Source organism: Centrocercus urophasianus, unplaced genomic scaffold, assembly GCF_019232065.1.
Source record: "Centrocercus urophasianus isolate 14NV4802_14NV808 unplaced genomic scaffold, USGS_Curo_1.0 seq_15, whole genome shotgun sequence".
Classification (NCBI taxonomy): domain Eukaryota; kingdom Metazoa; phylum Chordata; class Aves; order Galliformes; family Phasianidae; genus Centrocercus; species Centrocercus urophasianus.
The window spans coordinates 8,182,525-8,207,719 of NW_024884697.1; the positions used below are offsets into that span (position 1 = coordinate 8,182,525).

General features: G+C 38.3%; 1 protein-coding gene across 1 annotated transcript in view; it reads left to right on the forward strand.

Moving 5' to 3' along the window:
- The first annotated feature begins 15,714 nt into the window (after nt 1-15,714).
- PCLO (piccolo presynaptic cytomatrix protein) overlaps nt 15,715-25,195 on the forward strand; it is a 314,203-nt gene continuing 304,722 nt past the window's right edge. Inside the window, exons 1-2 of the mRNA XM_042816076.1 lie at nt 15,715-15,944; nt 21,690-22,929. Coding sequence (XP_042672010.1) covers nt 15,715-15,944; nt 21,690-22,929 — 1,470 coding nt within the window. The remainder of the gene's footprint in view (nt 15,945-21,689; nt 22,930-25,195) is intronic.

Consider the following 25,195-nt stretch of genomic DNA (forward strand, 5'->3'; position numbering starts at 1 on the left):
TATCCTAATGATGAGTGGGTACTTGAGATGTAGAAGTAACAACGCAGAGAGATATAAATTACAATGTCTGATTTTGATGAAGTTCTTCACAGTTTAGACTAATCTGCTGCGTACTGTGCTTATGTAAATTACATAGTTTCTACCCTAAACAAGTAGAAAAAAGAATAAACACATATGAAGAGGTACTGGAAAAAAGCCCTAGATCTACACAATGACAAAAATAGGATTTAATTCAATAGGGTAACAGTTTCATTCACTATGCTTTTTAGCTTCAGTGTGTGTTTGAGATTATATCTTGCTAAACAAAGAACAAAAAGCAAAAGTTGGTGCTTAGATTAAAAAGAAAAGTTTACAAATTAAAGTGGTTGAGGTGTGAAATTCTATTTCACGTGCTCTGATCATCATAATTCTGAAACATTTCAACCAGCTTTATCACTTTGTATGTTGGCAAGGAAATGCCACGGTTTAAATACTACAGCTATGTTGTCAGCAGAGTTATCTTTGGAAGAAATTATCAATGAGTATTGATTTTTTATTTCATTTTTATTCCCACAAGATATTTGGAGCATTGTTAGAAAAAAATATGTTGTTCAAGAAAGGGATATTAGTGGAAAGAGATTTTTATTTTGTTTTATATATATAACGATAGCCTCTCTGTTACTCGTAGGGCTGCAAAATAGACCGTACATCAATTTAATGCAGTTTTCTGCAGAAATAATTCAACAGTTTTATCATAGCCGGTGCTAAAACTTAAAAGCTGATTGCAGAAGGCTCCTTTTGCAAGTGATTCCCGGCATGTTCTACAAAATCATGTCTCACAATACACAATAAGAACATTCTAGTGTACAAGAACAGCAAGATGTCATATAGGAGAACATAGGGGAGATGAAAACAAAATCTCTGTCATCTACTGAGATTTTCTCTTGTTGAAATGTAAGTAGAAAAGTAAATACTGTGCCTTGTGAAGGTGAAATGATAGTTATCTTGTCTTGGAAATCTCATTTTTAAAACGTGGAGACAGAGATGTAGCAGTTGCCTATAACCTTGTACTCTTTTCATCTGTGTCCAGATTACATAATAGGAAGGTTAGGACAAATGGTGAAGATTACATAGACTAACATTTGCATACATAAAATTTCTGCTCATATTTCAACCAGTAACAGAAAGCTTATATTCAGATGCCATCTATTTGGAAGATCTTTCTGCTTATTTTCATCATAAATATTACAGATGAAATCTATTACATTTATAACCATAAAATAAACAATCTGGTAAGCCCCTTCACAGCCTCAGAATGTTCACAATAAGTAGTATGGGCTGTCCGGTTGTTTTTTTTTAGTAGAAAAGAATTCACAAGTGTGGGTATGAGCCCTGCTGTTCTTGTGTAAATTTCAGGGACAGAAAGCAGTTTTTTCAGTCCTATTTCTTCCCACAAGCTAATTGTAAGCAATGTAAAAGATCTTTCCATTGTTCCATTAGTCTAAATTCATTGCATGAACACAGAAACCAATTCTGAATACTAGTATTTCAGATGCAAGTCTGAACTTGGCTGATTGACTTCCATTTTAAATGGAAGGGAATGTAAATTTATTAACAATTTATCAAAGGCTGTGGGAGTCTGGAGGGGTCCCCACCAACTGGAAGCTTCCCAGTGTTGTGTCCTTCTACAAAAGGGCATCCAAGAAGATCCAGGAGACTGCAGACCTGTTAATTTAACTTCAGACCCTGGAAAAATTATGGAGAACAATGTCCTGGGGTACTGACATGAATGAAGTCACACAGATTGCCACTCCTTCATTCTGACTCCTTTACTTCTCCTAGCCCAAACAATGTAGGGAATATGAGGATGTTGTCAATTCAGAACCATTCCCCTCTGCCTCTTCATGCCTTCCACATTTATTTTTCTTTTTGCCTTTTCCTTTTCTTCTTCATTTTCCTTCTCCTTTTTTCTTTCTTTCTTTCTTTTTTCTTTTTATTTTTTTTTTCTTCTTCTTCTTCTCTCTTTTTTTCCCCCTCAGTGGGAGTCCTCTCCACAAGCTACAAACCTGCTTCACTGTGAGTCCTCCACAGACGTGCTTTAGAAGCTAAACTTCTTGGACACAGGCTGCATAGTAGATGGAGATTCTGATCCATATTTGCTAACAATTTCATTGGGACTTCAAAAATGCTACATCCACTGTATTTCCAAATTCATCTGTTCTTTGTTGTTCTTCATTTCATACTTTTTTTTTTCTTTTCTTCGGCTTTTTTTTTTTTTTTTTTTCCCCTTAGTGGTCTGTTACAGCCATCATAGAAAAGGTGCAGACCAGTACAGACCAGAAGAACGGAAGAAAATTACTTTCACCCTGCATATTGTGAGAAGATAAGTTTTAGCATCATTTATACAGTGTATGTAGCTGTGAGATACACTGGAATGTCACTATTAGAGTTAAAGGAAAACAAAAGTATCTTTACAATGCAATTGTCTAAAATTACATTCACCTTTATGACTGGAGAAAACAGTATAATTTTTTATCCAAGTTTTCACAAAGTTTGATTATTTTTATTTCTTAACATACAATTTGCCTGCATACGTGTATAGTGAGGGTTTTTGTTTGTTTTATATATGTACATGTATGTATGCATATTCATGCACATATACATCTAAAGCACGGTCAGACTTTAGAGGTATTTCTGCAACAGAATATCTGGCTCTGAAGGATTAGGTGCTGATTACGCAGTTTCTTGTCATGGTGCAGACAGAAGCTACCTCATTTGAATCTCACATTGGAGACTCTTATTCCTGAACTATTTGGTTTCTTGTCTACAGGAACTTCTTGAGATCCATACAGACCATATAATGTCTATAACAGATTTGTCTGTAGGCAGTTGCTAGAAATTCACTTTAAAAAATTTAAAAGACACCATTGTCCAAAATTCTATTCCACTTGAAAGATTGTAAATAATACACAAACATTCCCCAAACATTAAAGTTATAATAAAGCAAAAAAAAAAAAAAATATATCTGAACTCTTCATAGGCATTTGCACAATCAGCACTGTAATCTTAATCTGTAATCCTCATGTGATGTAAACTGCTTTAATTCTTTCAGAAGCCGTAGTGCTAGGGCAGATTAATCCAGCTATGATTTGGGTTTGTTCTTTTTAATTCTATTGACAGAGAGCTGAGAGCAAAAGAAAGTGAGAAACTGTAGTAAACAGAATAATACAAAGTTAAATTCACTGAAGGAGGAAAAAAATCTGCAGAAATTGGCAAATAATTTTCTATATGGCATTGATAAAAACAGTCATCCAAATACATTACTCACTAAATGAGAAATACCAACTCTCCCCTAGCTCATTTCCTTATCTTGTCTGAATGGCAGTGATCAGAGTGGCTAGACAACAGCTCTGGCTGAAAGGTAAGTGGGCACTGCCAGCTGTTCAGCATTTGTTCTATGTGTGTGAGTGTAGAGCATGTGGCAAGGGGTTTGGGGATCAAGGCCATCTATGTTCTAAATCTTTCTGTTCACATGCTGCCTATAACTGCACTTAGTACTAATAGTTTTCTAAATGGAAAAAGATTATTTGAAATGTTACGTAATAAAATAGTCAAGGACACGGTCAAAGGAAAGGGAATAACACTATGTTATATCCCAGACCTGTAAATAATGGTTTCCTTTGTAAAATACATCTTGATTGGGCTAAACCTTATGTAAGTGGGTTACATTATAAAACAGTATGTGGATTCAAATTTCTGTCTTGCTGTGTTGAGTTGGAATCACTGATTTTGTAATCTGTGTTCAGTATTAAGAGCTAGGCAAAATACTCGGTTGCACCAGGAAGGATATGAGGAGATTAGGGAGACTAATATATCACAGACTAACCTCTTTACTCTGAACATTCACAGAGACACAGGCAATTCTCATTCTGCTACTACCTGGAGCTACTAGCTATGAAGACAAAAAAATCAAGATAGAAAGGAAAGCAAATGTTTAAGGTAAGCAATTATTTTACTACTGAAATTTTTTCACACTGAGTACCTTTTCTATACTGAATTGTGAATGTAAGTACTATTTATTAAAAAAATACTACAGCTTAAGAGCTGGACGGTTATTAGTAGCAATCAACTCATCTTATTTCTACATTCCCTTAGTGGAATTCCTAAGTGACAGTACTTTTGATCCCAACTGTATTTAAATTGTTGTGAGAAAGATATTTCTAGCAAAGAGGTGAAAATTAGTATGTAATTAGGAGTTCCCAAATCTTTGAAAAATAGCCCAGTTCTGGACTTGGATATAAAAAAATAAGAAAACAGATAATACGCTTTATCTACATAGATATTAAAAGAGACTGTAGTCTTGTATAATCTATCAAAATTAAATGTTTTATAAAATAGGTTAATAGTAGAGAGTAAGAAGTAATTAAACATTATTTGTATGGATTGTTCCCTTTTCCTAGTGGGAAATATCAGGCTCATAACATTCTGAAAAGGTATACAATTTTTGTTGGGCTTTACTATACTCTCTTTTTAATATGTCGCCTTTTTCTGACTGCATTCTCTAACAGAGGGATCAGAGGCGAGGTGAGAGCTTTTAGAGCATCTTATATACTAGCTATACACAAACAAAATGTAACTTCGTGCTATGGAGAGAGTGATGTTTCTCTGGAGTGTTCAGGAACAGAAAAACATTTATCTTTCAAATTTTTATTCAAGAAATGGAGGAGGCAAAGAAGAAATAATTATGAGGACAAACAAGATTGGGAACAAAAACTGGAGAAAAAATAATAACTTCAACTTTCCTATTGCAGTTTTATCTGTTGTGTAATACCCTCCGTAAGCATACAGGGCAGAACTCCATCCAATCAGTCATATTGATAATACTATTATTTTGCACTGCTGATGTTTCGCATACTTAGGAAAGACTGATTTTTAAAATACTGTCATCTTGGTCTATTCAGAAGTAATGTGAGCCTCACTGTGAAGATATCTGCTAATTCTGAACATTTCTAGAATCCTGAATACGTTTGGTTAAGAAGTATTTATTTTGATGTTTACTGATTTAATTAGTAAATCTGAACCACCATTTCAGTTTTGATCCAAATTAGTTCCAGGCATCAGCCTTAGATTGTTTGCACTTAAGTTACATACTGTTTTCTTGAATACAAACATAAAATTAAATTTCTTAAATAGAAATCAATAGAGGTTGAATTATAAGAATGAAAGTCTGGAATTGAACAGGTCTTTGCAGGTCTTCTCTTGATGGTGCATACAGTGTGCATACATGTTGCTGACCCTGTAAGGGAAAGCTTATGCTTACACTTACAGTGTTTTAGTCAAGGTCATTTTCTCTTATCTTTGTTGTTGTTGTTGTTGTTTGTTTTTTCCTTCTGCTCAAGTTCCCTAAGTTTTTCTCAGTGCCTACAGCAAACCTGATGATGAAGATAATTATTCATTTGATGTCCTGGGTAGTTTGGGGCATAAATGTAATGGATATGTTATTTGTGTGATCTCCACAGTAGCAGACAGAAGGTTTCTGTCGACTGAAGAATTCAGCAAGTCCAAAGGCAAGTGAGCTGGGAATCTCTGCTGAGAAGTTTGAGAGGGACTTAGCTGGGAAGAGATGTAGAGAAAAAAAAATGAAATAAAAAATAGCTCATCCTTACAGAAGCCCTGGGCCAGGATTAAGCTAAACAGGGCAGATACAGAAATGACTGAAAGTTCAAATCTGACACTACTGGAGATTGTTACAGCTTGGTCTTTTAGGAGTTTTAATTTACTTCTCTGGTGTTGTTTCTGTTACTTTGTGAATGTCTAGATTTTGTGGGCATAGCTAAAAGCAAATATGCCAGAACTTGTCTGTTAAATCTTAATATGCAAATAGAATTGGGAGATATTTATCTCTTTTAACACATAGGAAACTAATTGTGTTTATGGTACTTTTCTTCCATTATGTTTTTACTGCAGGTAAACTCAGAGAGTATCGTACTGGAAGAGATAAACTGAAATCACATTTTACTAAGATGAACCTTAGGATTAAAAATCAGTTTTCTGGGTCAAAAGAAAGAATGCAAGGGAAAAAGAAAGAGAATCTGTTTGTTTAGGATAGATCCTGCAAGTGCATTTTCTCTAAATCATTGCATAAATCTTTTCTATTTATTTATTTATTTATTTTAAATGATTAAATATATTAGACTCCTCCAGAATCCCCACACTGCTCAGACTGTCAAAGATGATTTGGTAGTAGGCAAAGCTTAGAACTCAGTAAGGTCATACCCCATCTGTCCCAGCGGAACCTGGATGGAGTGCTCTGCTGCTTTTTGATTCTCATCTTTCTGTGGCTTCTGAGTTATATTTTATTTTCACTTGTATTTTTCTAAATGTAGGATGAGTGTTAAGGGAATTACAGGTAGAAGGAATGATGACTTGCAGATACTTCAGGGCATGGGAGGAGGAGGGATGAGTTAAAAGAATAAAGGGTCTGTGTGGGAGAGAATTTCTGTTTCAGCTGAAATTGTGGGTCTGTCTATCTTCATGCCTTCAGAACTGCTTTGCATGAATTCGTACAAAAGGCTTCAGGAATTGTCAGGAAGCATCTCTCCACTACATGAGGGAGCTTTTTTAATGTAGAAATTATGTTTCTGCTAACGAGAACTTACCCAAGAGGTTAATAGGTGCAACAGAAAGAAGCATAGGTGAGCCTGAGTGGGTAAGGTTTACGTTCAGCTGAATTAATGTATATTATTAATTTAAACTCTCCATAATCTACACATGTATTTAGCTGAGTAGTCTTATTTATGTAATAATCAGATCAATAAGACAAATGAGCTGGATATTTGTATGTAATATGTTTTCCAGTGTTCTACAGTCTCATCTCTGAAGTGATTGGTTTTTCTGTTGCTGTGGCTATTGCTCTCACAGTTCAGTTAGATCACAGAGTGCCTGTGACTTCATGCAGTGCTATACTAGTGTAAAACATCAAAGTTTTTTAACAGTATCCCACTGAACTATTGGACTGTAGAGTAATCTCCATCCTGGAAGATATTCAAAAGCTATATGGACATGGTCCTGGGCAACCAGCTGTAGATGATGTAGGTGATGGTACTTGAGCAGGGGCTTTGGACAACCATTCTGTTACTCTGTGAACCTTCAAAACATTCCATAAAACATGTATTTCTGCCACCTAGACTGTAAGTTTCTTGACCATTTTTTCAAAAAAATGTATTTCCTTAAACTTGGAATAGTAGAATGTTTATAAGAAAGATTTATAAATTTTACATTTCAATAAGACACATATTGAGATCCAGTTTGGAAGCGTGGAGTCATCCACATTTTAGGCAAGCTGGCTCTCTGGCTTTCTGTTCAGTTAATGGGAGTTTACACCAAGCTGATTAGCTTTCTGAAGTATATCTTGCTCTCTCTTTGAGTCACAAGACCATGTGTAGGTGTGTAATTCCATTTACTATGCCTTACTGTATCAGATATACACACGTGGCTGGCAGATATGACTGAGGATTTGTAGAAGGTCTGCACCTCTTTACACTGTCAGCTGATGCCTACGTAGAATATAACGTTTAAGCAACTGAATCTCATCTGTTGTTCACCTGACTACCTTTGTATAATATATAGACTGACTCTCCTACTCTCTATAGTGGGATTCTAAATACTTAGCAGGCATGTAGAATATAGATAATTAAATGTATGTATCCTAATTTAACTAAGTCTTAACCTAAAATCAAATTGCTCAGTGGAAGCCAAGAAGGAATCTAAAGACCCGTATGCTTCTACAGACTGCCAAAACTATTAAGAGAAGTGAATTTCAGGACCCCAGAGAGTTTTCCTCCTAGTCCACTGGAGATAAAGCTCCTGTGGTTCCCTATGTGACATTCACAGGACAAGCATATGTTACCATTACATATAATCTGAGTCACTCCTTAAGTATAACCATGGCAAACAGATGAATGCTGATGGGAAGACTGACTTTCTATAAGCCACATATATACAACCAGCCCTTATATAAATATGATAAAAGGGCCTGGTCATGTTCTGTCCCATCAGATAACGAGGTTCAAAGATCGTTAGCATATGATAGAAACATTGTCACAAACATGTCCAGTAGCTTGACATTAGCTACTGTCTTGCACACACACACACAAAGGTACACTCACAAAGAAAAATAATCATACATAGTGAGATGGTAGGTCAGACTGTAGCAATGAGGCTAATGGTTTGGCCAGATAAAAGTACTGACTGACAGTCTGCTTACATGTAAATGGCCACATTTTCCTGTTTTCCCATGTTTTTGCTCCCTCCCTTTACCTGTTATTGATTCTTTCCATAAGCCAACTGTAATAAGTTTTGCACATTACAACAGTCCACTTCAAATAATCCATAAAACCTTTTTTCTCATCATACTCATAATAATCTTGTCTCTATTCTTACATGCTACAAAGCTCTAGTTGAACTTCCTAGAGATAGTTCGAGTAGTTTGAGTGGTTTCTTCATCCATCAGTGACCTAAGACTTCTAAGCTTCCTTCTTGTCTCCGTTAGCTACTACTCATTAGAGTTTGTATAAGTCAGTATATCACTTTTCCTATTTCTTGTCTTTGTCCTTTATGCTGAACAGTGCTAATGAAATTACACTGCAATATCATATCAGATATTCTTGCAATCTGGATATGGATATCCTTAAAACAAAATAAAATTAAAAAAATAAAATTTAAACAACAACAACAAAAGGAAATGAAAAAGAGTACCCAAAGAATCAAAGAATGGTAACCATCTTTTAAGTTCAGAGGTAACAACATACAACATTTCATTAAGAAAGAATCCAATTCTATCTTTCTTTCATCAGATTAATATTAATTCAGAATTTGATCTGTGGAAACAACAGTCTACATTCTGGAATGAAGGCATGTTTACACTAACTCATCTGGACTTAATGGACATATCTATGAGTTAGCATTACTTTGAGTAGCTGATGGTGGCTTCTTTGTGCCATCAGATTTATACAGTGTTCTCACCAAATACATGGTACATTAAGGAGACTTCCCTCTATTCAGGCTATGTTTTTCAGTTTAAGCATCCTCTGTGTTCTGGGCACGAAAAGAGAGAATTACTAAGGCAACTAAAACTTCCAACATTCATATTTTATAAACAACTGTCCTCTGAGACAGATCCTGAGAATCTCATTGTTATGTTTACTGATGCAAACACAACTGAATAAACTGAACAGTTACTTTATTCTAATGTGATCTATCATAAATTGATGCTAGTGATGGTTCAGATCACTCCCTACACTCTTCCTAATTGATATCTTTTACTCTTAATTGTAATAATCCTAGCTATGAAAGTCTCATGGTACAAGCAAATCAACTTTGAGATCTTAATGATGATTTTTGTAACACTCTGAGTTATACTCAACTGCTACAGCTGGATGAACTCAAATTAGAGAAAACAACTGGAGAACAGCAGGACAAAACTGCATGCTGTTGTTGTGGGTGGTTTAGAATACAAGCCTTGAGATTAAGGGCTTTTTTGCTCCATCTTCAGTTCAAGATGCAGATCATTTGTGTTTTAGGAGTACTGACTGCAAATAAATACAAGATTTTTAACATTGTGACTAATCTCTACTGTGGGAGTCCATATTGTGAGCATTATCAGCATTGCTGTGCTGTAGGCAGTTGGCAGACCTTTTTGTTTTGTTTAAGCAAGCAAATCTGGTTGTAAGATTGCTAGGATAATTCAGACAGGTGTCCATGCACTGGCTATTCACTTGGACAAAGAACGTTTACTAATACAGTTCTGATAGGACTGATGAAAATGAGACTAAAATATCTGGAGTTCATAAATTGTTTGTTTAATAATAAATAGAATGCTATAAAGTCAGTGGTGTTGTGTCAGAGTATCCCAAGTAAACAGAAATTCAAGAACATCAGATTGATGCAAATATTTCTGTCCACGGTGTTTTCTCTGACCTGAGTGTTTTTATATTATATTTATCCTTCAAGCACTTTTTTTTCTTTAAGTGGGTGTTTTTTGCAGGATCTTTGGAACAGTCCAAGTCACTTTTTCTTCAGATTCTCAAACTGCATGTTCAAAGTGATGAAATGGAAAATTACATATATAGAGAGATAAGTAGCATGTGTTTGAATGGAATGTCAACAGACAGTGTATTCAAACGTAGCTTGTTATGACCTGTGACTGTTGTTCTGGTGATTAGTAAGGTAAGAAATTCGTCATGATCTTGAATGCTTGCTCGGCAATCCTTAGCCAAATTTTGGCTACTTCATAGACAAGAGTGTTTTAATACAAGATTTGTACCTGTGAGAGAAGAAGACTTTACCTCCTTTGAGATCTTGCTTTAGAGTACACAGTCATTTAGAGTAGACTGTGTGTGCATCTGTTGCCATTCCTAATAAGGAATCTCATGTAACCTACATTGATGAGCTTCCTAGAAATTTAGCACATCAGTGGTCTGCCTAATTCTACAGGTGAACATGAAGATACATAGTGTTCTAATGTACCCTGTGCTTTTGGCTTACGTGCATGTAATATTTGGAAAAAAAAAAACACAAAACTTTCTAGACGTTGCATAATGTTTTTCAGAATACAATACATTCAGAATTCTTTAGCTTCTTTAAAAACTTCATTGGGTTTTTGGACTTCCAGGAATTCCATTCAGTGTATTGATTTAATGTGACTACTTTCTTTCACCGCCCTTATTCTATCTCCAGTGCAGTGTGTTCACTTTCATTACAAGATTGTGAAGAAGACAGGAAGGCAAACAGTTGGGAAACTGACTCATCTATGATATTCCCTATTTTTATTTATTTTTATAGATATAAGTATATTTATCAAATGTATTTTGTTAACTCACTGGAAACAGCTATCACTAAGATTTTTCATTCTGTATAGAAGATGGAATGAATTCATGGATGCCTTATCTTCTAAACTCAAAGTACCCTCAACAGTCCGTATCTCCCAAATGGGGCAGATAACACTGGTAGAGACACTGTGACATTTAGCAAGGTACTTTCAGAGGGACCTCGACAGGCTGGAGGGCTGGGCTCGGGTGAACCTAATGAGGTTCAACACGGCAAAGTGCAAGGTTTTGCATTTGGGCCGGAAGAACCCCAGGCACCCGTACAGGCTGGGAGGAGTGGTCCTTGAGAGCAGCTCGGCAGAGAAGGACCTGGGGGTCCTGATGGACGAGAGACTTAACATGAGCCAGCAGTGCGCTCTGGCAGCTCGAAAGGCAAATGGGATCCTGGGCTCCATCAGGAGAGGGGTGGTCAGCAGGGACAGGGAGGTGATTGTCCCTCTCTACTCGGCTCTTGTGACGCCCCATCTGGAGTACTGTGTCCAGGTGTGGAGCCCTCAGTACAAGAAAGACATTGAGATTTTGGAAAGGGTCCAGAGGAGGGTGACTAAGATGATCAGGGGGCTGGAGCACCTCCCCTATGAGGACAGGCTGAGGGAGTTGGGCTTGTTCAGCCTGGAGAAGAGAAGGCTGCGGGGTGACCTCATTGCAGCCTATCAATACCTGAAGGGAACCTACACCCAGGAGGGGAGTAAACTCTTCAAAAGGGCTGACAACAGCAGGACTAGGGGAAATGGATCCAAGTTGAAGGAGGGAAGATTTAGGTTGGATGTTAGGGGGAAGTTCTTTACAAGGAGAGTGGTTAGGCCCTGGAATGGGTTGCCCAGGGAGGTTGTGGATGCCCCGTCCTTGGATGTGTTTAAGGCCAGGTTGGACGGGGTCCTGGGCAACCTGATCTGAATGTGTGTGTTTGGTGGCCCTGCTAGGCAGGGGGGTTGGAACTACATGATCCTTGAGGTCCCTGCCAACCCGGGTGATTCTGTGATTCTGTGTGATCTGTGATTCTGTACTTGTATATATTAGAGTACGATATCATCAACATGCTAGATTTTTAAAATATGCTTATCCAAATTCTAGCTGCTCTTCACTTGCCCCTTTGCTAGTGATCACTATGCCCTCCCATAAATTGCTATGATTGACGCACATTCTTTCTTTGCTTTTACTTGGGCATTGTGCCAGGCATGTTATTAAGCTACGGCAGTTTTCCATTCCCTCCCATTTTGGCAGCTCATGTCAAGGTGCTACTGACCTCTTGTTTCTTTCTTCTAATGATCTTCTATGTGTAGAATGGCTTTTTCTCCCCCTTATAATGTAAACAGTGTGTCTACACTAAGTAGGCTACTGATAAGGCTAGATGTCTCCAGTGTTGTTAATCAGTGAATTAACTCAGAGCACTCTTTGTAGTGCTGAAGTTACACACTGAAATTCACTTGCCCTAGATTAGATTCAGCACAGGTGAAAGATGAACAAATCTTTGCGCTGCTTCTTCCTACTTGACTCCAACTTGGACTTGCTATTTTGGAGAGATGATGGCTCTGGTTTGCATACTAAACTGGTTCATTCCCAGATGAAAGTACTGTATTACTACTACTATTCAGTCCTTAGTACAAATGAATTTATACCACCTTTGTTTTCCAGGGATACATCATGTATTGACCAAACATATATCAGTGTTTGTTTGTGGATTATAATGATTTAATTTGGACTTAGACAGATGCAGCAACTGTGAGTCCACCAAGGGTAGTTGGATTTCCTTCTGCTCATGATTATCCTTTTTAAGTTATCTGCTATCTAAGCGAAGGCAACTTGTTTCTATATTCTCCTTCTAAATTAATATGAGATGTTCTAATTTCATACACTTTTAAAGAGAATGTTTTATCTCTGAAGGGTTTTAATCATATTTTCCAGTAGTAGTGATTAAGAATATACAGAATATATAGAATAATCAGAATTCAGTTTGATACCACCAACCTGTTTCCTGCAGATCAGATATTATGACTTTTGAGTATATAGGTTGATTTGTTTGATAACTTTTCTGCCTTTGACACAAAAGTGTTATGCCTCATTAGTTTGTGAATTTCACTAGCAGCACCAAAATGAAAGCTGGACAGTGAGAAGTATGTAGGGAGAAAGAAAGATATCTAAGTGATGGAGTGCATTGGAACTTCTGGGACAGATAATAATTGATTTCCTGCTGTTTCAAAAGAAAAGGTAAATGTCATGGGACTATGGAATGAGCCAGTTCTCACAAAAATCCCTCCTTAGATATTTGAGGTCATCATCTTAAATCACATCCTTGGTGGAGCAATTGTGAACTTTCCACTGAAGGTCATATCTCATCTTACCTCTCCTTATGAGCTCCATATTATGTGTCTCTCTCCTGTCTTGCTCTATTTCAGAACCCATTAACAGTGAAACAGGAAGAGCATATGTAGTTTTTATCAGTAAGCACCAGCAAAGCTGCTTCTTCCCTGATTTTAATTGTTTTCCAAAGGAATTTTAATGTTTTGTTCACACTTGTTTTGTCTGCATCTATATATGACATACACCATCTGTTTCTCAACAGAACATGATTTCTAGATATGTCAATGCTCTAGTTACCTATTTTGTCTTTGAATAAAGAAACTTATTCTAATTTATTATTTTTGTGTTTTAAGAAAAATTCCATTTGGAAATGAATTAAACTTCCAAACTATCTAACTAAAGAACAGGAAAGCTACTCTCCACAGAAGATGTTTAAGTATATATTTAAGTACATCTGAATGCTTACATTAGTATGCATCATAAAACCAAATGCTTTCAGCTGAGATCCCTTTACCCCCATCTTTGTTTTGCATTTGCCTTTTTTCACCACTTTGCACATTTATTCATATGTAAGTACACAATATTATGTGCTAAATGAATAAGGATGTGTGCATTCATGTATATTTGCCTCCAAAATCCCTTGATCTTCACTTATCATATAAGTCTGCCTTTGTCCAAGTGTGTTGTGTGACTCCTCTTTTACAGGTCTCTGGGATGTCTTTACCTACAAACCCATATGAACAATCATTTATTTACACTCATGTTATGCTTCTCCACTTCAGAGAATTTTCCCTGTGTGTCTTATTGCGTTGTCTTCTGTGCTGTTCTTTTGAAATGTAACTTAAAAGTCACTTGGGAGGGAAGTAGTAAGCCTACAACTGCTCTTAGTTTCATCATTTATTGTGAACCAGTACTATAAAAAAAAATAAAAAATTGTCTCTGTTGAGATATACATGTTCTATAAACATTTGGATGGCATCCTTCCAGAGGTCATATCAAGTGTTGACCAGTTTTACAGAAAGACAGTAATGGTATACAAAAGGAAACAAGTAAGAACACCAAATTTTGTCACATCCTTGTAGCCAAAACAATTGATATTTGTGAAGAGCTAGGTCATTATTTTGAATATTCCAGTGTGCTGGCTAGAACCAAAACCTAGTAAGATCTCTACGGAGGATTTGGCTGGGGGGGGGGGCCCCCGCCGCGGGCAGGGGAGGAGAAAAAAAAAAAAAAAAAAGCCCCCAGTATAGAGGATGAGAAAGGAAGAAACCGTACTTAGTGGCTTTTTGGCATGTCTTTTATGGGTAAAATTTGACCTCTAGTCTCCCAATTCCCTTAGCCAAGCAGTAAAGCATTTGGCAATGAAGCATTATTTAAGTAGTACAGAGTAAGGGAGCAATTAAACCATTTGGACATGCAGAAGCTCATGGGACTGAGATGGGCTGGATCAAAGGAGGCTGAGAAAGATGGCTGATGCTACTGCAGTCACTTTCTATCATTTTCAAAAGGTCATTGGAAAATTTCCTAATGACCAGGAAAAAAAAGCAAGTGCTGCACCTGTTTCCAAGAAAGGCAAGAAGGAAATCCACCAGAGAGCTTCTATCCAGTTTGCCTAATTTAGCTGGTTCTCTTTCTGAAAAGGCTATAAAACAAAATCTCTTGGGAGTTCTATCCAAGCAGGTGAAGGACAAGAAGGAAAACCCTGCTCCTAAAATAGGCACTTAACAGTAAGTCACACAAATAGGTGTCCAGACTAGTCTTGAATATCTCCACAGGAGACTCCACAGTCTCTCTAGGGAGGCTGTTCCAGCGCTCTGTCACCCTGTATAACTGGAGCCAAATTAGAGAGATCTGTACTGAGTGTGAGAAATAAACAGAACCATCAGGCTCAGACGGATTCTTGTTAGCAGGCCCTCCCTCAGTTACTGGTTGTATCTTTGGGACAAACAGTTTCTGTTGTTTCCTTCGATGATGTGGAACACTTCCCTGGCAGGCCTGTGGATAAAGCTGATGAAAGTGATGGATACATTGAAGCACACTTCAGTGTATCTATGGGCAAGGAGCCTGGCAGGCAGGAGCAACAGGCTGGCAGGGACACGTCAACGTAGAAGTAAGCATAATGCCTGCTATGTGGCCTATAAGACGCCTGCGGGGTCGGCACCCTCCCACAGCCCGCGCTCTGAGCAGACCGCTGCTGAGGGCGGCGGTGGCTTTAAAGGCCGCGGCGCGGGGCAGGGCGGGGCGTGGTGTGCGCGGTGTGCTCGCGGGGGGAGCCGCCCGGAGCATGCGCTGCGTGGGGCGGTGGAGTGCGGCGCGGTGCGCGGGTGGTGGCGCCGCTCCTCCCTGGCAGTAGGCATCGAGCCCGGCCCCGCCGCGCCTCTTCCTCCTTTTCCTCCTGCTGTTGCTTTTGCTCCTACCGCCGCTGCTGCTGCTGCCGCCGCCGCCGCGCGGGGCCGTGGTGGCGGCCGCGGAGCTTTGAGCACCAGCCGAAGAGCGTGGTCCTCCGCCCGCTTTGCTGCCGAGGGGAGAGCGGGCAGCCGCGGCGGCCATGGGCAACGAGGCGAGCTTGGAAGGAGGCGAAGGGCTCGAAGGGGCGGCGGCGGCCGGGGATGGCGGCGGCTCCGCGGCCCCTTCGCAGAGCCTGGTGCCGGCCGGCGTGGAGGCGGACCTGAGCCAGCTGAGCGAGGAGGAGAGGAGGCAGATCGCCGCTGTCATGTCAAGGGCGCAGGGGCTGCCCAGAGGGAACCTCGCCGCCGCGGAGCCGCCTCCCATGCAAAGGCACGCACGGAAAGTCGCCCTTCTCCCGCTTTTCCCTTCCCCCTTTCTCCGTCTCCTCGCGGTGGGGCGCGGTGCGATCCGGGCCCGCGGCATCGGCCCCGCGTTCTGCTGGCGGAAGGAGGGAGGCAGCGAGGGAGGGAAGGGGGCGGCTGCACGAGCGCTCGGATGGAGCCCACACTCCGCTGCTTTTCGCAGTCCGCTGGTTTCTAATAATATCGACGTTGGTATCTAATAATATTCGGTGGGCTGCGCCCTCTCCCCTCCCGTCGGCACCGTTCTGTGTCTGGGTAGGGGGAGATATGCGGGCAGCGTTTGGGTTTTCTGGATGTATGCGTGCATCAGGGAGTCGGGTTGCCCCACAGCTCAGGCAGCAGGCAGGAGAGTTCTCCTGATGGGTTCTGTAAGCATCTCTCTACGGGAAAGGGGGTTCTTGTTGAATCTTTCAAAGCTTTTGGGCATAATGCATTTGCTATCCATTAGTCCTCCAGTTCTTAACCTCTGCATCTCTCATTTGGCTTCATTAAATAGTCATGGATTGAAGACTGTACCAGTCATTCTTTTCCCCTTTATTTTCCCTCTGCTTTTCTTGAGGGGAAAAGGAAGGCAGGAGAACAGGTTTAAATTGATTGCTGCAGAATTCGGCGATCTGGGTGCTGGTGACTTTCCCTTATTATGCATCTGCGAAGACTAGGTCGTTCCCTTCCCCTCTCCGTCCTTATCCCAGGGTAAATGCGCTGCCCGAGGAGCAACAAGCTGGGTCGGGTTCTGATGCCCGGTGCTGCCCTTCCCCGCCCAGTTCCCGCGGCTCGGCCCGTGCCGCTGTCCGTGGTCCTGAACTCGCTGCCTTCTCGTGCTCCGGGCCCGGCGTCTCGCCCTCCGTCTTTGCGGCTGGATGGGCTGTTTGTCGAGAGGAGGTTATGGAGCAACCTCCTTTGCAGTGCAAAACCGTTCTTGTTGAGCCTGTATAACATCAGGTTTAGATAAATGAATTTTAGATGATAATTAAGGTTAGTGGAATCATGATCATTGTTGGATAAAGTACTGAAGTAACTGGGATTATACCTAACATTAATATTTATATTTTAGTTGGGAATCAAGTCATCTTGCATATTAAGCAGGTGATAAAACTATGTAGAATTTAATTTTCTGTGTATTTCCGGGCTTTGCCCAGCTTCCATAGATGTTAGTAGGCTGAAAAAAAAAAAAAAAATAAATCTTACAGATCAGTTCTGTTGAAACAAAGCTTAAAATTGTCTTCTGTATACAGCTTAGGTATAAAGACAAAGGTTTTTTTTTTTTTTTTTTTTTTTTTTTCAACACTAATATTCCAAAATAAATATCCCTGGGGGACTATAGAATAGGCTAAAATGTGAATATTTCTGCATTTGTGAATTTCTACTTTCCTACAAACACTTTTTATCATATTGGAAACTCTTTTCCTCATACTAGTGCACTGTACTTTCAATCTCTACTTAAAATGTACCATCATTAATGTACCATTCTTTCTATTTAAAGTAAAGACAGTTTGTATTTGTGAAGTACTGCCTCTTTGCTTTTTGGTAAAATTGGCATTTTAACTCCTAAGTCAGTGCAGTAGCCTGTCATCTAGCTTCCCTTGGGGATTTGTAGTGATTTCTATCATAGTATCTTTGTGCCTGTTGTAATGTAATGAGGTTACTGCTTGTCTCTGCTCTTAGACTTCACTTGCTTGTCTTGTATACTTGTCTTTGCTGCTGGAGTTTGCTAGTAATGTTGGGAGTGATTACTAAGAACTTGATTAAACCCCTTGGAGTCCAGTCTTTTAACTCAAATAAAGAATTAACCTGCTGAAGCTTAGATTCCCTAGCTACAAACTTTTTTTTTAAAGTCTGCATGGACAGTGCTTCTTTAACAGTGGCCTACAAGCGCTGTTGCCAACAATTTTTTTTTTTTTTTTTTTTTCTTTCCTCTAGGGTGGCTATGCCAATCCAAACATTAAGTGATTGAAGTAGTGATCAAAAGAGGAATTAAAAAAAAAAAAGGATATTAAAACATCTAATTTATATAACCATGTATTTTGCCAGTGTCTCTAATAGGTTGTCTCGTGGGTTTTTTTTTTTTTTTTTTTTTTTGTTTTTAAATTCTTCTTTCCCATCTTGTTAACTGGATTTTTAAAATTTTAATATTATCTGTTATTCAGTTTACCTGAGATACTGATAATTATTTTCTATTTTAAACTCTTCCTGTCCTCTGCCAAAGTGAATTCTTAGTGTGGGTGATTTTTTTTCAATATTTTATTCTATTGATTCCAGGCACGTTTTGTAATGCTTAGTACCTATAGAAGCCATTCCATTCTACTGCCCATCTTCAAAAATATCTAGTTCAGGAAGTGTAGTTTAGGTTGATTTTTTTTTTTTTTTTTTTTTTTTTTTTTTTAATTAATTTGTATGCTTGTTCTGTTTGTTCTGCCTTCATTGAATGGTCTTGTAACTATGTCTGTGTCCACTAGCTGAGGAATTGTTCCACTTGTTCCACGTCATCTGCAAGGAACAAGTGACCAGGCTGAATATATGAACCATCTAATGCAACTGTTTTTATTTTGAGTAAATCGCTGTTGTGTTGTTTGTTTCAATTCTTTAAGTTGCTTACACTGTACAATAACAAAAAGTCAGATGTATTTGGAGAGAAAATTCTGAGAAGCCCTTATTGAATGTCACGCTTCTAAAAAAAAGTCTGACATAATTTCCAACAGAAACTTGTATTTTTGTTAATGATATCATTTTTTAAACTCAGTAAAAAGAAATAAGTTTCCAGGGCTATGCATAAGCTTGTACATATCTTGTGTGAAGTAATTTTACTTCTCTTTAAAATTATTTATACCAGCGAGTGCTTCTAGGACATGTCTTTTAAAACAGTTTTTATGGTTATGGCATAAGGAACTGGACCAATAGTCTTCTGCTGAAACTTTTGCTTAACTGCAAATTAAGCTTTGATTTGCCTATAAAACTCATTTAAATGAATAAAGATGAGCTCTGTGAATCAAGGCCAAATGAGGAGAAACATAGCGATGAAAATGAAGGAATTAGGTGAGGAAGAATAAGATGAGTTTGTTTGTTGGATGTGGACTAATGGTGATTTCTTTTTTTATGGATCAGAAGGTTTAAAAAAAAAACCCCAAAACTTCCGAAATATATATGTGTATATATATAGATATATATTTTTTTTTTTTTCTAGAGAATTTCGAATTCTGCAGTTTCATTAAAATTGTTCAGTGTCTGTCATTGAGCTGCCTTTTGGTTGTAAAACGGTATTAGAAAACAAGGCTTCAATTTCTGACTACCTAAAACTAAAGAAATTAAGTCCTGGCTTTTGACAGAGGTAATGTTTCTCAGGAAGCTTGTCTTTTCAAGGCTTTTTCTTTCATTAGTTAAGCACGCTCTGTCTCCATCACTTAGAAATACTGCTATGTAGAAAAGCAAGACAAGTCTGTTCTGGAGAATACAGCAGCACCAGATATATATATTTTTTAATTCAGTAGATTCATGGGTTGTAATCTCATTTTAAGTTCTGACATCTGAACAGGTGGAAATTTATGGATCACATTATTTTGATAAAAATGAAAGCTGAATGAGAACTCCATGCCAATAGGAACTGACAGTTATTTATTCTTGTTAATGTCCTAGTTCAATTTTTATAAACAGTTATTTTCTTCTTCCACAATCACATTGTAAGGTTTTGCTGTGGTTCCATGTTTCCTTACCTGAATTTATTAAAACTGTTGATTAAATACTGTTGATCCTTTTCCATTTTTTTTTTCTTCTCCTGTCTGTTTTGCATTGCTGGCTGATTCTTTTCAGCAATTCCAGATGTGAATGCTGGAAGTATACCAGAGTACTACTGATACAATAGTTGAAATGATTTCACTTAGCAAGTAGTACTTATTCAGATAAGTCTAGAGTGCTTATCTAAATTGCAAGGAAAAAAAAAAAAAAGACAGACCTGCCTAGCTTCTAATTAAACTTTACAGTTGTATTCTCTACATAGCAAAAATGCCAAATGCCTAGTGGAATTAAATTATCACTGGACTTCTGTGAATTATCCTCATCATGAATAATGAGCTAACAATCTTTTACTAATGTCAGTGGAAATACACCTTCTCCATTTCTTGAGTTGCACATTGAGATTGTAAACTTCTCCGATTTAAGGCCAAGACTTTTTCAAGAAGTGGAAAAGAGTAAATGGAGGTATGGAAATCTGAAAATACGATTCCATGTGAAAATTTTTAATTTTCAAAAAAACAAACAAGAACGAACAAAAAAAACCAACCAAACAAACAAAAAAGCCACCCTAAAAGAACCAAACACCAAACAAACATAAGAGATTATGGTCAAATCACATGAGAGAATTAACAATTGTTAAAATTGCTACTACTTAGCCATTAGTATTTTACCATTATTAGGTAGGCAATGAAAACTCAAAATATTAATCATCAGTAATAATAAGTCCATTGTAACATTAACAGTGTAAAATACAGTCTTCACTGTATCCAGTATATATCATTGTGTAGCCTTCTGCTAAAAATCTTAATAGAAATAATAACAATAATAAAAAGTTACTGCACAGTTTGCTCATGGAATGGAATTAAATCTAAAAAGTGATTGTTTTGGTATGAACACCCCAAAAGAAATGTAGTGTCTTCAAAAACAAGTTCACTGTTAAGTGGATCTCTCAAAGTGAAAACTGAAAATTTTATAGTTGCAACACTGAAGGAATAACATATCTTCCAGCAAAAGCACAGTGATAGCAGTGAATAGAATATTTTACTACATCCTGTAGCAACAGCACTGCATGCACTATGATGTCCTCAAGCTGCAATTGAGTATAGCAACAAATAGAATACCTTGCTGCATATAACAACGTGATCATGACTTTGGTTCCTATTTTCTTAGCCTTCTTTTATCCTTTATGAAAACAAAGCAAAGTGTAACTGTTAAAAAATAGTTTTATTATTGATGGGCAATGTGAATTTTTGGAGTGATGCTGGGAGTAGGCTCTTTGATAGCTCTATTTGAAAAAAAGAAAGCTTTGATACATACTCTGTACTGTCATCTGTTTCATCTGGTTGGAATATTCTGAGTAATGAGTGGATAGGTGGTAGTGAAAATATTTCCCTGCCAAACACAGACAAAAAGAACCTGCCTACTTCTGAGTGTACCTGGAGTTTTAATCCTTGCTGTATAATACATTGTAAATATATCAAAACTTTGTACAAATAGCCAGAATCTAATTACATAAGCAGTTACTAATATGTGTGTTTTTTTGTGTTTATGTCTCTGCTTTGATCTGCTAATTTTCCAACATGTTTCTTTTAACCAAAAGTTAAAAGAAGTCTTTGTCTTCCCATGTTTGTATCCCAAGGGCTGGAGTGGAAAGTTAATAGTTTGGATTTAGGTGAAATAGGAGTTCTGAATTCTTCATCATTCTGAAGAGAAAATTATCTGGTTAAACACAGTTGCTGTATGAGATTATTTTCTAAGTCAGTCAGTGAATTAATACTTGCATAAGCCCTTATAGAACAATAATTTTTATTTAAATACTTATTATATGCAATATGTTGTAAATCTTGCAATTGGAGATGCTTGAGCACCTGAGGATCTTCACATTGTTACCTAAGCATTTCTAGGGGCACAGATGCAGATTATTTTAACTATTTTTTTTTCCCCAATAGCTTGCGTTGTTTTAATTTATTTCACTTCCTTTCTGCAGGCATCCTGATCTTGATACAACCCACCATCCAAGGCAAGCAGGTAAGCCTCCAGATCCAGGACCAGGTTTAAGTAAAAGCAGAACAGTAGATGTGCTGAAGACAGAACAACGAGCACCTGGACGGAGTCCCTCGTCTATAAGTCTAAGGGAATCAAAGTCCAGGACTGATTTTAAAGAAGATCAGAAGCCAAGTATGATGCCCAGTTTTCTTTCAGAAGCCAATCCATTGAGCGCAGTCACTTCAGTTGTGAATAAATTCAATCCTTTTGATTTGATATCAGATTCAGATGCAGCCCATGAAGAAGTTGGTAGGAAACAAAAGGTTACCCAGAAAGAGCAAGGGAAACCTGAGGACCAGAGGGGTCTTGCAAAACATTCATCTCAACAACAGTCTCTGAAGCTAGTTCGTCAACAAGGACCTGTCAAACCTACCCCTCAGCAAACTGAGTCTTCCAAACCAGTGCCTCAGCAGCAGCAACCTGGGGAACCAAAGCAAGTCCAGAAACCAGGCCTAAGTCACCCAGGAGACTCTAAGGTTGAACAAACGAAACAACCACCTCAGCCACGTGGACCACAGAAATCTCAACTCCAACAATCAGAACCAACAAAGCCCGGTCAGCAACAAACTTCTGCAAAAACTTCAGCAGGCCCAACAAAGCCATTGCCACAGCAACCAGATAGTGCTAAAACATCATCCCAGGCACCACCTCCCACAAAACCATCATCGCAACAGTCAGGACCTGTAAAACAACCATCTCAACAGCCGGCAAGGCAAGGAGGTCCTGTAAAGCCATCTGCCCAGCAAGCAGGGCCTCCTAAACAGCAACCTGGATCTGAAAAGCTAACTGCTCAGCAGACAGGACCTGCAAAACAACCACTGCAGCCTGGATCTGGGAAGCTACCTCTGCAGCAAACAGGGCCTGTGAAACAAGCACCACCACAGGCAGGGCCCACAAAACCATCTCCTCAGACTGCAGGTGCCACAAAATCCTTAGCGCAACAACCAGGACTTACAAAGCCACCAGGCCAGCAACCAGGGTCTGAAAAGCCCTCGCAGCAAAAGCAAGACAGCACAGCCCAGCCTGTGGAATCCACCCCAAAGAAAATCTTTTGTCCTCTTTGCACTACCACTGAGCTGCTGCTGCACACGCCAGAGAAGGCCAATTACAACACATGCACACAGTGTCATACTGTAGTCTGCAGTCTGTGTGGATTTAATCCTAACCCTCATATTACAGAGGTGAGTAACTTTTAAACTGATGTTCATTACCAGAGCACAAAATTAAGTTTCCCTTCATTATGCCGAAACATCAGATTTGCTACCGTGTATTATAATGACCATTTAAGGCCTTAATGAGTTCAGAGAAATAATCATGCTATTCAGGAAAATGCCTACAAGAGGGGATCACAGAATCAAAGGGGTTGTAAGGGATCTCAAGAGATCATCAAGTCCAACCCCTTCACCAAAGCAGGTACCTTGCAATAGGTTGCACAGATGGGCGTCCAGATGGGTCCTAAATACCTCCATAGAAAGAGACTCCACAATCTCTCTGGGCAACCTGCTCCAGTGCTGTCACCCTTACTGTAAAAAGATGAAAAAGAATGTAATGGTACAATGAAAAGAAAGGTAACGGTTCACTGTTTGTATAGTATTTAGGAATATGTTCTTGGTTTTTTTCATATAAAAAAGGGGAACACTACTGTGAATTCTTAAAAATTTTGCTTGATTTTACATTAATCCTTTTCTTTGTTTAAAATCAGACAATAGTCATGTGCTAATACATTCTAAATACATAAAGTACTAAAAAGTAAAATATGTAAATAACTAAATAAACAATTGAATATGAAAATGACTACGTTCATAGGTCCACTGTGGGTTTCAGAAAAGGACTTGGGGTGGATTTGCTTTGTAACTACATTGGTGTTCATTAGCTGAAAGCCTGAGTTATGAATTTTGCCTCTATGATACTCAGGTTACTTCATTCTTGTGTGATGCTAAGGGATCTCTGTGGACTATTTCTAACTTTGATTACTATTCTAGCTGTAATTATGTAGCATAGAAATGGTGTAGAAACCAATATTAGTACTTTAAATGAACTCGCCTTAGCCTGATATATTTGCACTGGCTTGATTTATGTGCCCATACATATATATGGACTTTACTTGCTGTGCACAGGAATAAGACTTCATATGAAGATCTGATATCTTATTTCTTGAATGTCCGCTTATACATCCTGATACTCTAATTTTCATTTTGTGATACAGGTTTTTTCTGTTTACTTTGTTTTTCCCCAGTAACAGGAATTTTATGAGTTTATAGAAATTGATCTGATGGTAAAGACTAAGTAGTTATAAAGCAGCCAGAAGGGGGGCTTGGGGAGTTTGCTTTTGCCTTCTGTTCAGCTAAATTAATACCCAAACAGATGGCGATAGGAAGAAGAGTACAGACATTATTTTCAGTCTGACAAGTATCCCTAGATTTCAAATCACAGAATTGAAGCATCACTAAGGTTACTGGGGGCCGGAGGTTGTGTAGTCCAACTTCCTGCTAAAAACAGATCACCTAAAGCAGATAGTTTGGGAGTGTGTCCTGTCCAGTTTTGAGTATTTCTAAGGATGGAGACTGCACACCTTCACGGCACTTCTTGTTTGATGTGTTCTGCAGTGACTTAAGAATACTACTGTTGTGTTAGATTGCATTTCAGTGTATGTTTATTAGTGGTGTCTGGTAACAAAGAGGTAGTTTTCCATGGCTGGTAATTATTTGTTGATTTGTTGTTAAAACTGTCAAAGTTAAACCTGAAAGATTCAGATAGCACACTGAATTGTTTAGCAATGTATTCTCTTCTTGGAATTTAGTGAAATTCAGAATTGAGATTGCAGATCTACTGGACTGTGAGAGAGATGTCTTGAACAGCCCAGTGCAGAAATGTCAGAGCAACTGCAAACAAACTTGGAGATTGTATTATCAATTATATATGATATAGGGGGAAAAAATACCCATATTATCTTAAACCTGAGACTCTACTGCCCAGCATGTCATTCTGGAGAAAGTGGAAAAAAAGATTTATTATGTTATGAACAAGTAATGTTACCACATTGCAGAGGAACTTTTGTTAAGAAAGCAATGTTTTTTAGACCAAAATTTCTTAGATTTATTTCTAGATGCTGATTTCTATTTCCTTAGTGATTTCTTGTGGTCTCTCAGAGCTCTGAGCTCAGCTTCTTTCAGGAACTTCAGATGTTCTGTGGAAATGATTGACATGATTGACAAGTTTGGTATGTTTAAGTGAAGTGGATCTGAAGAAAGAGAAAGAAAGGGTGTTTATGTAAGAAGATCTCAAAGTAAATTCTGTGAAGCTACTAGTTTTTGAAGTGGATATTCTGTGTGTGAAATTCAGGGCTATAAAACAATAAATACAGCTGCATTTAAGACTAACTGATTACATACATATGTAAAAGCAAATTTGCATTTCATATTACACATTGAAATAAACACAGGATAT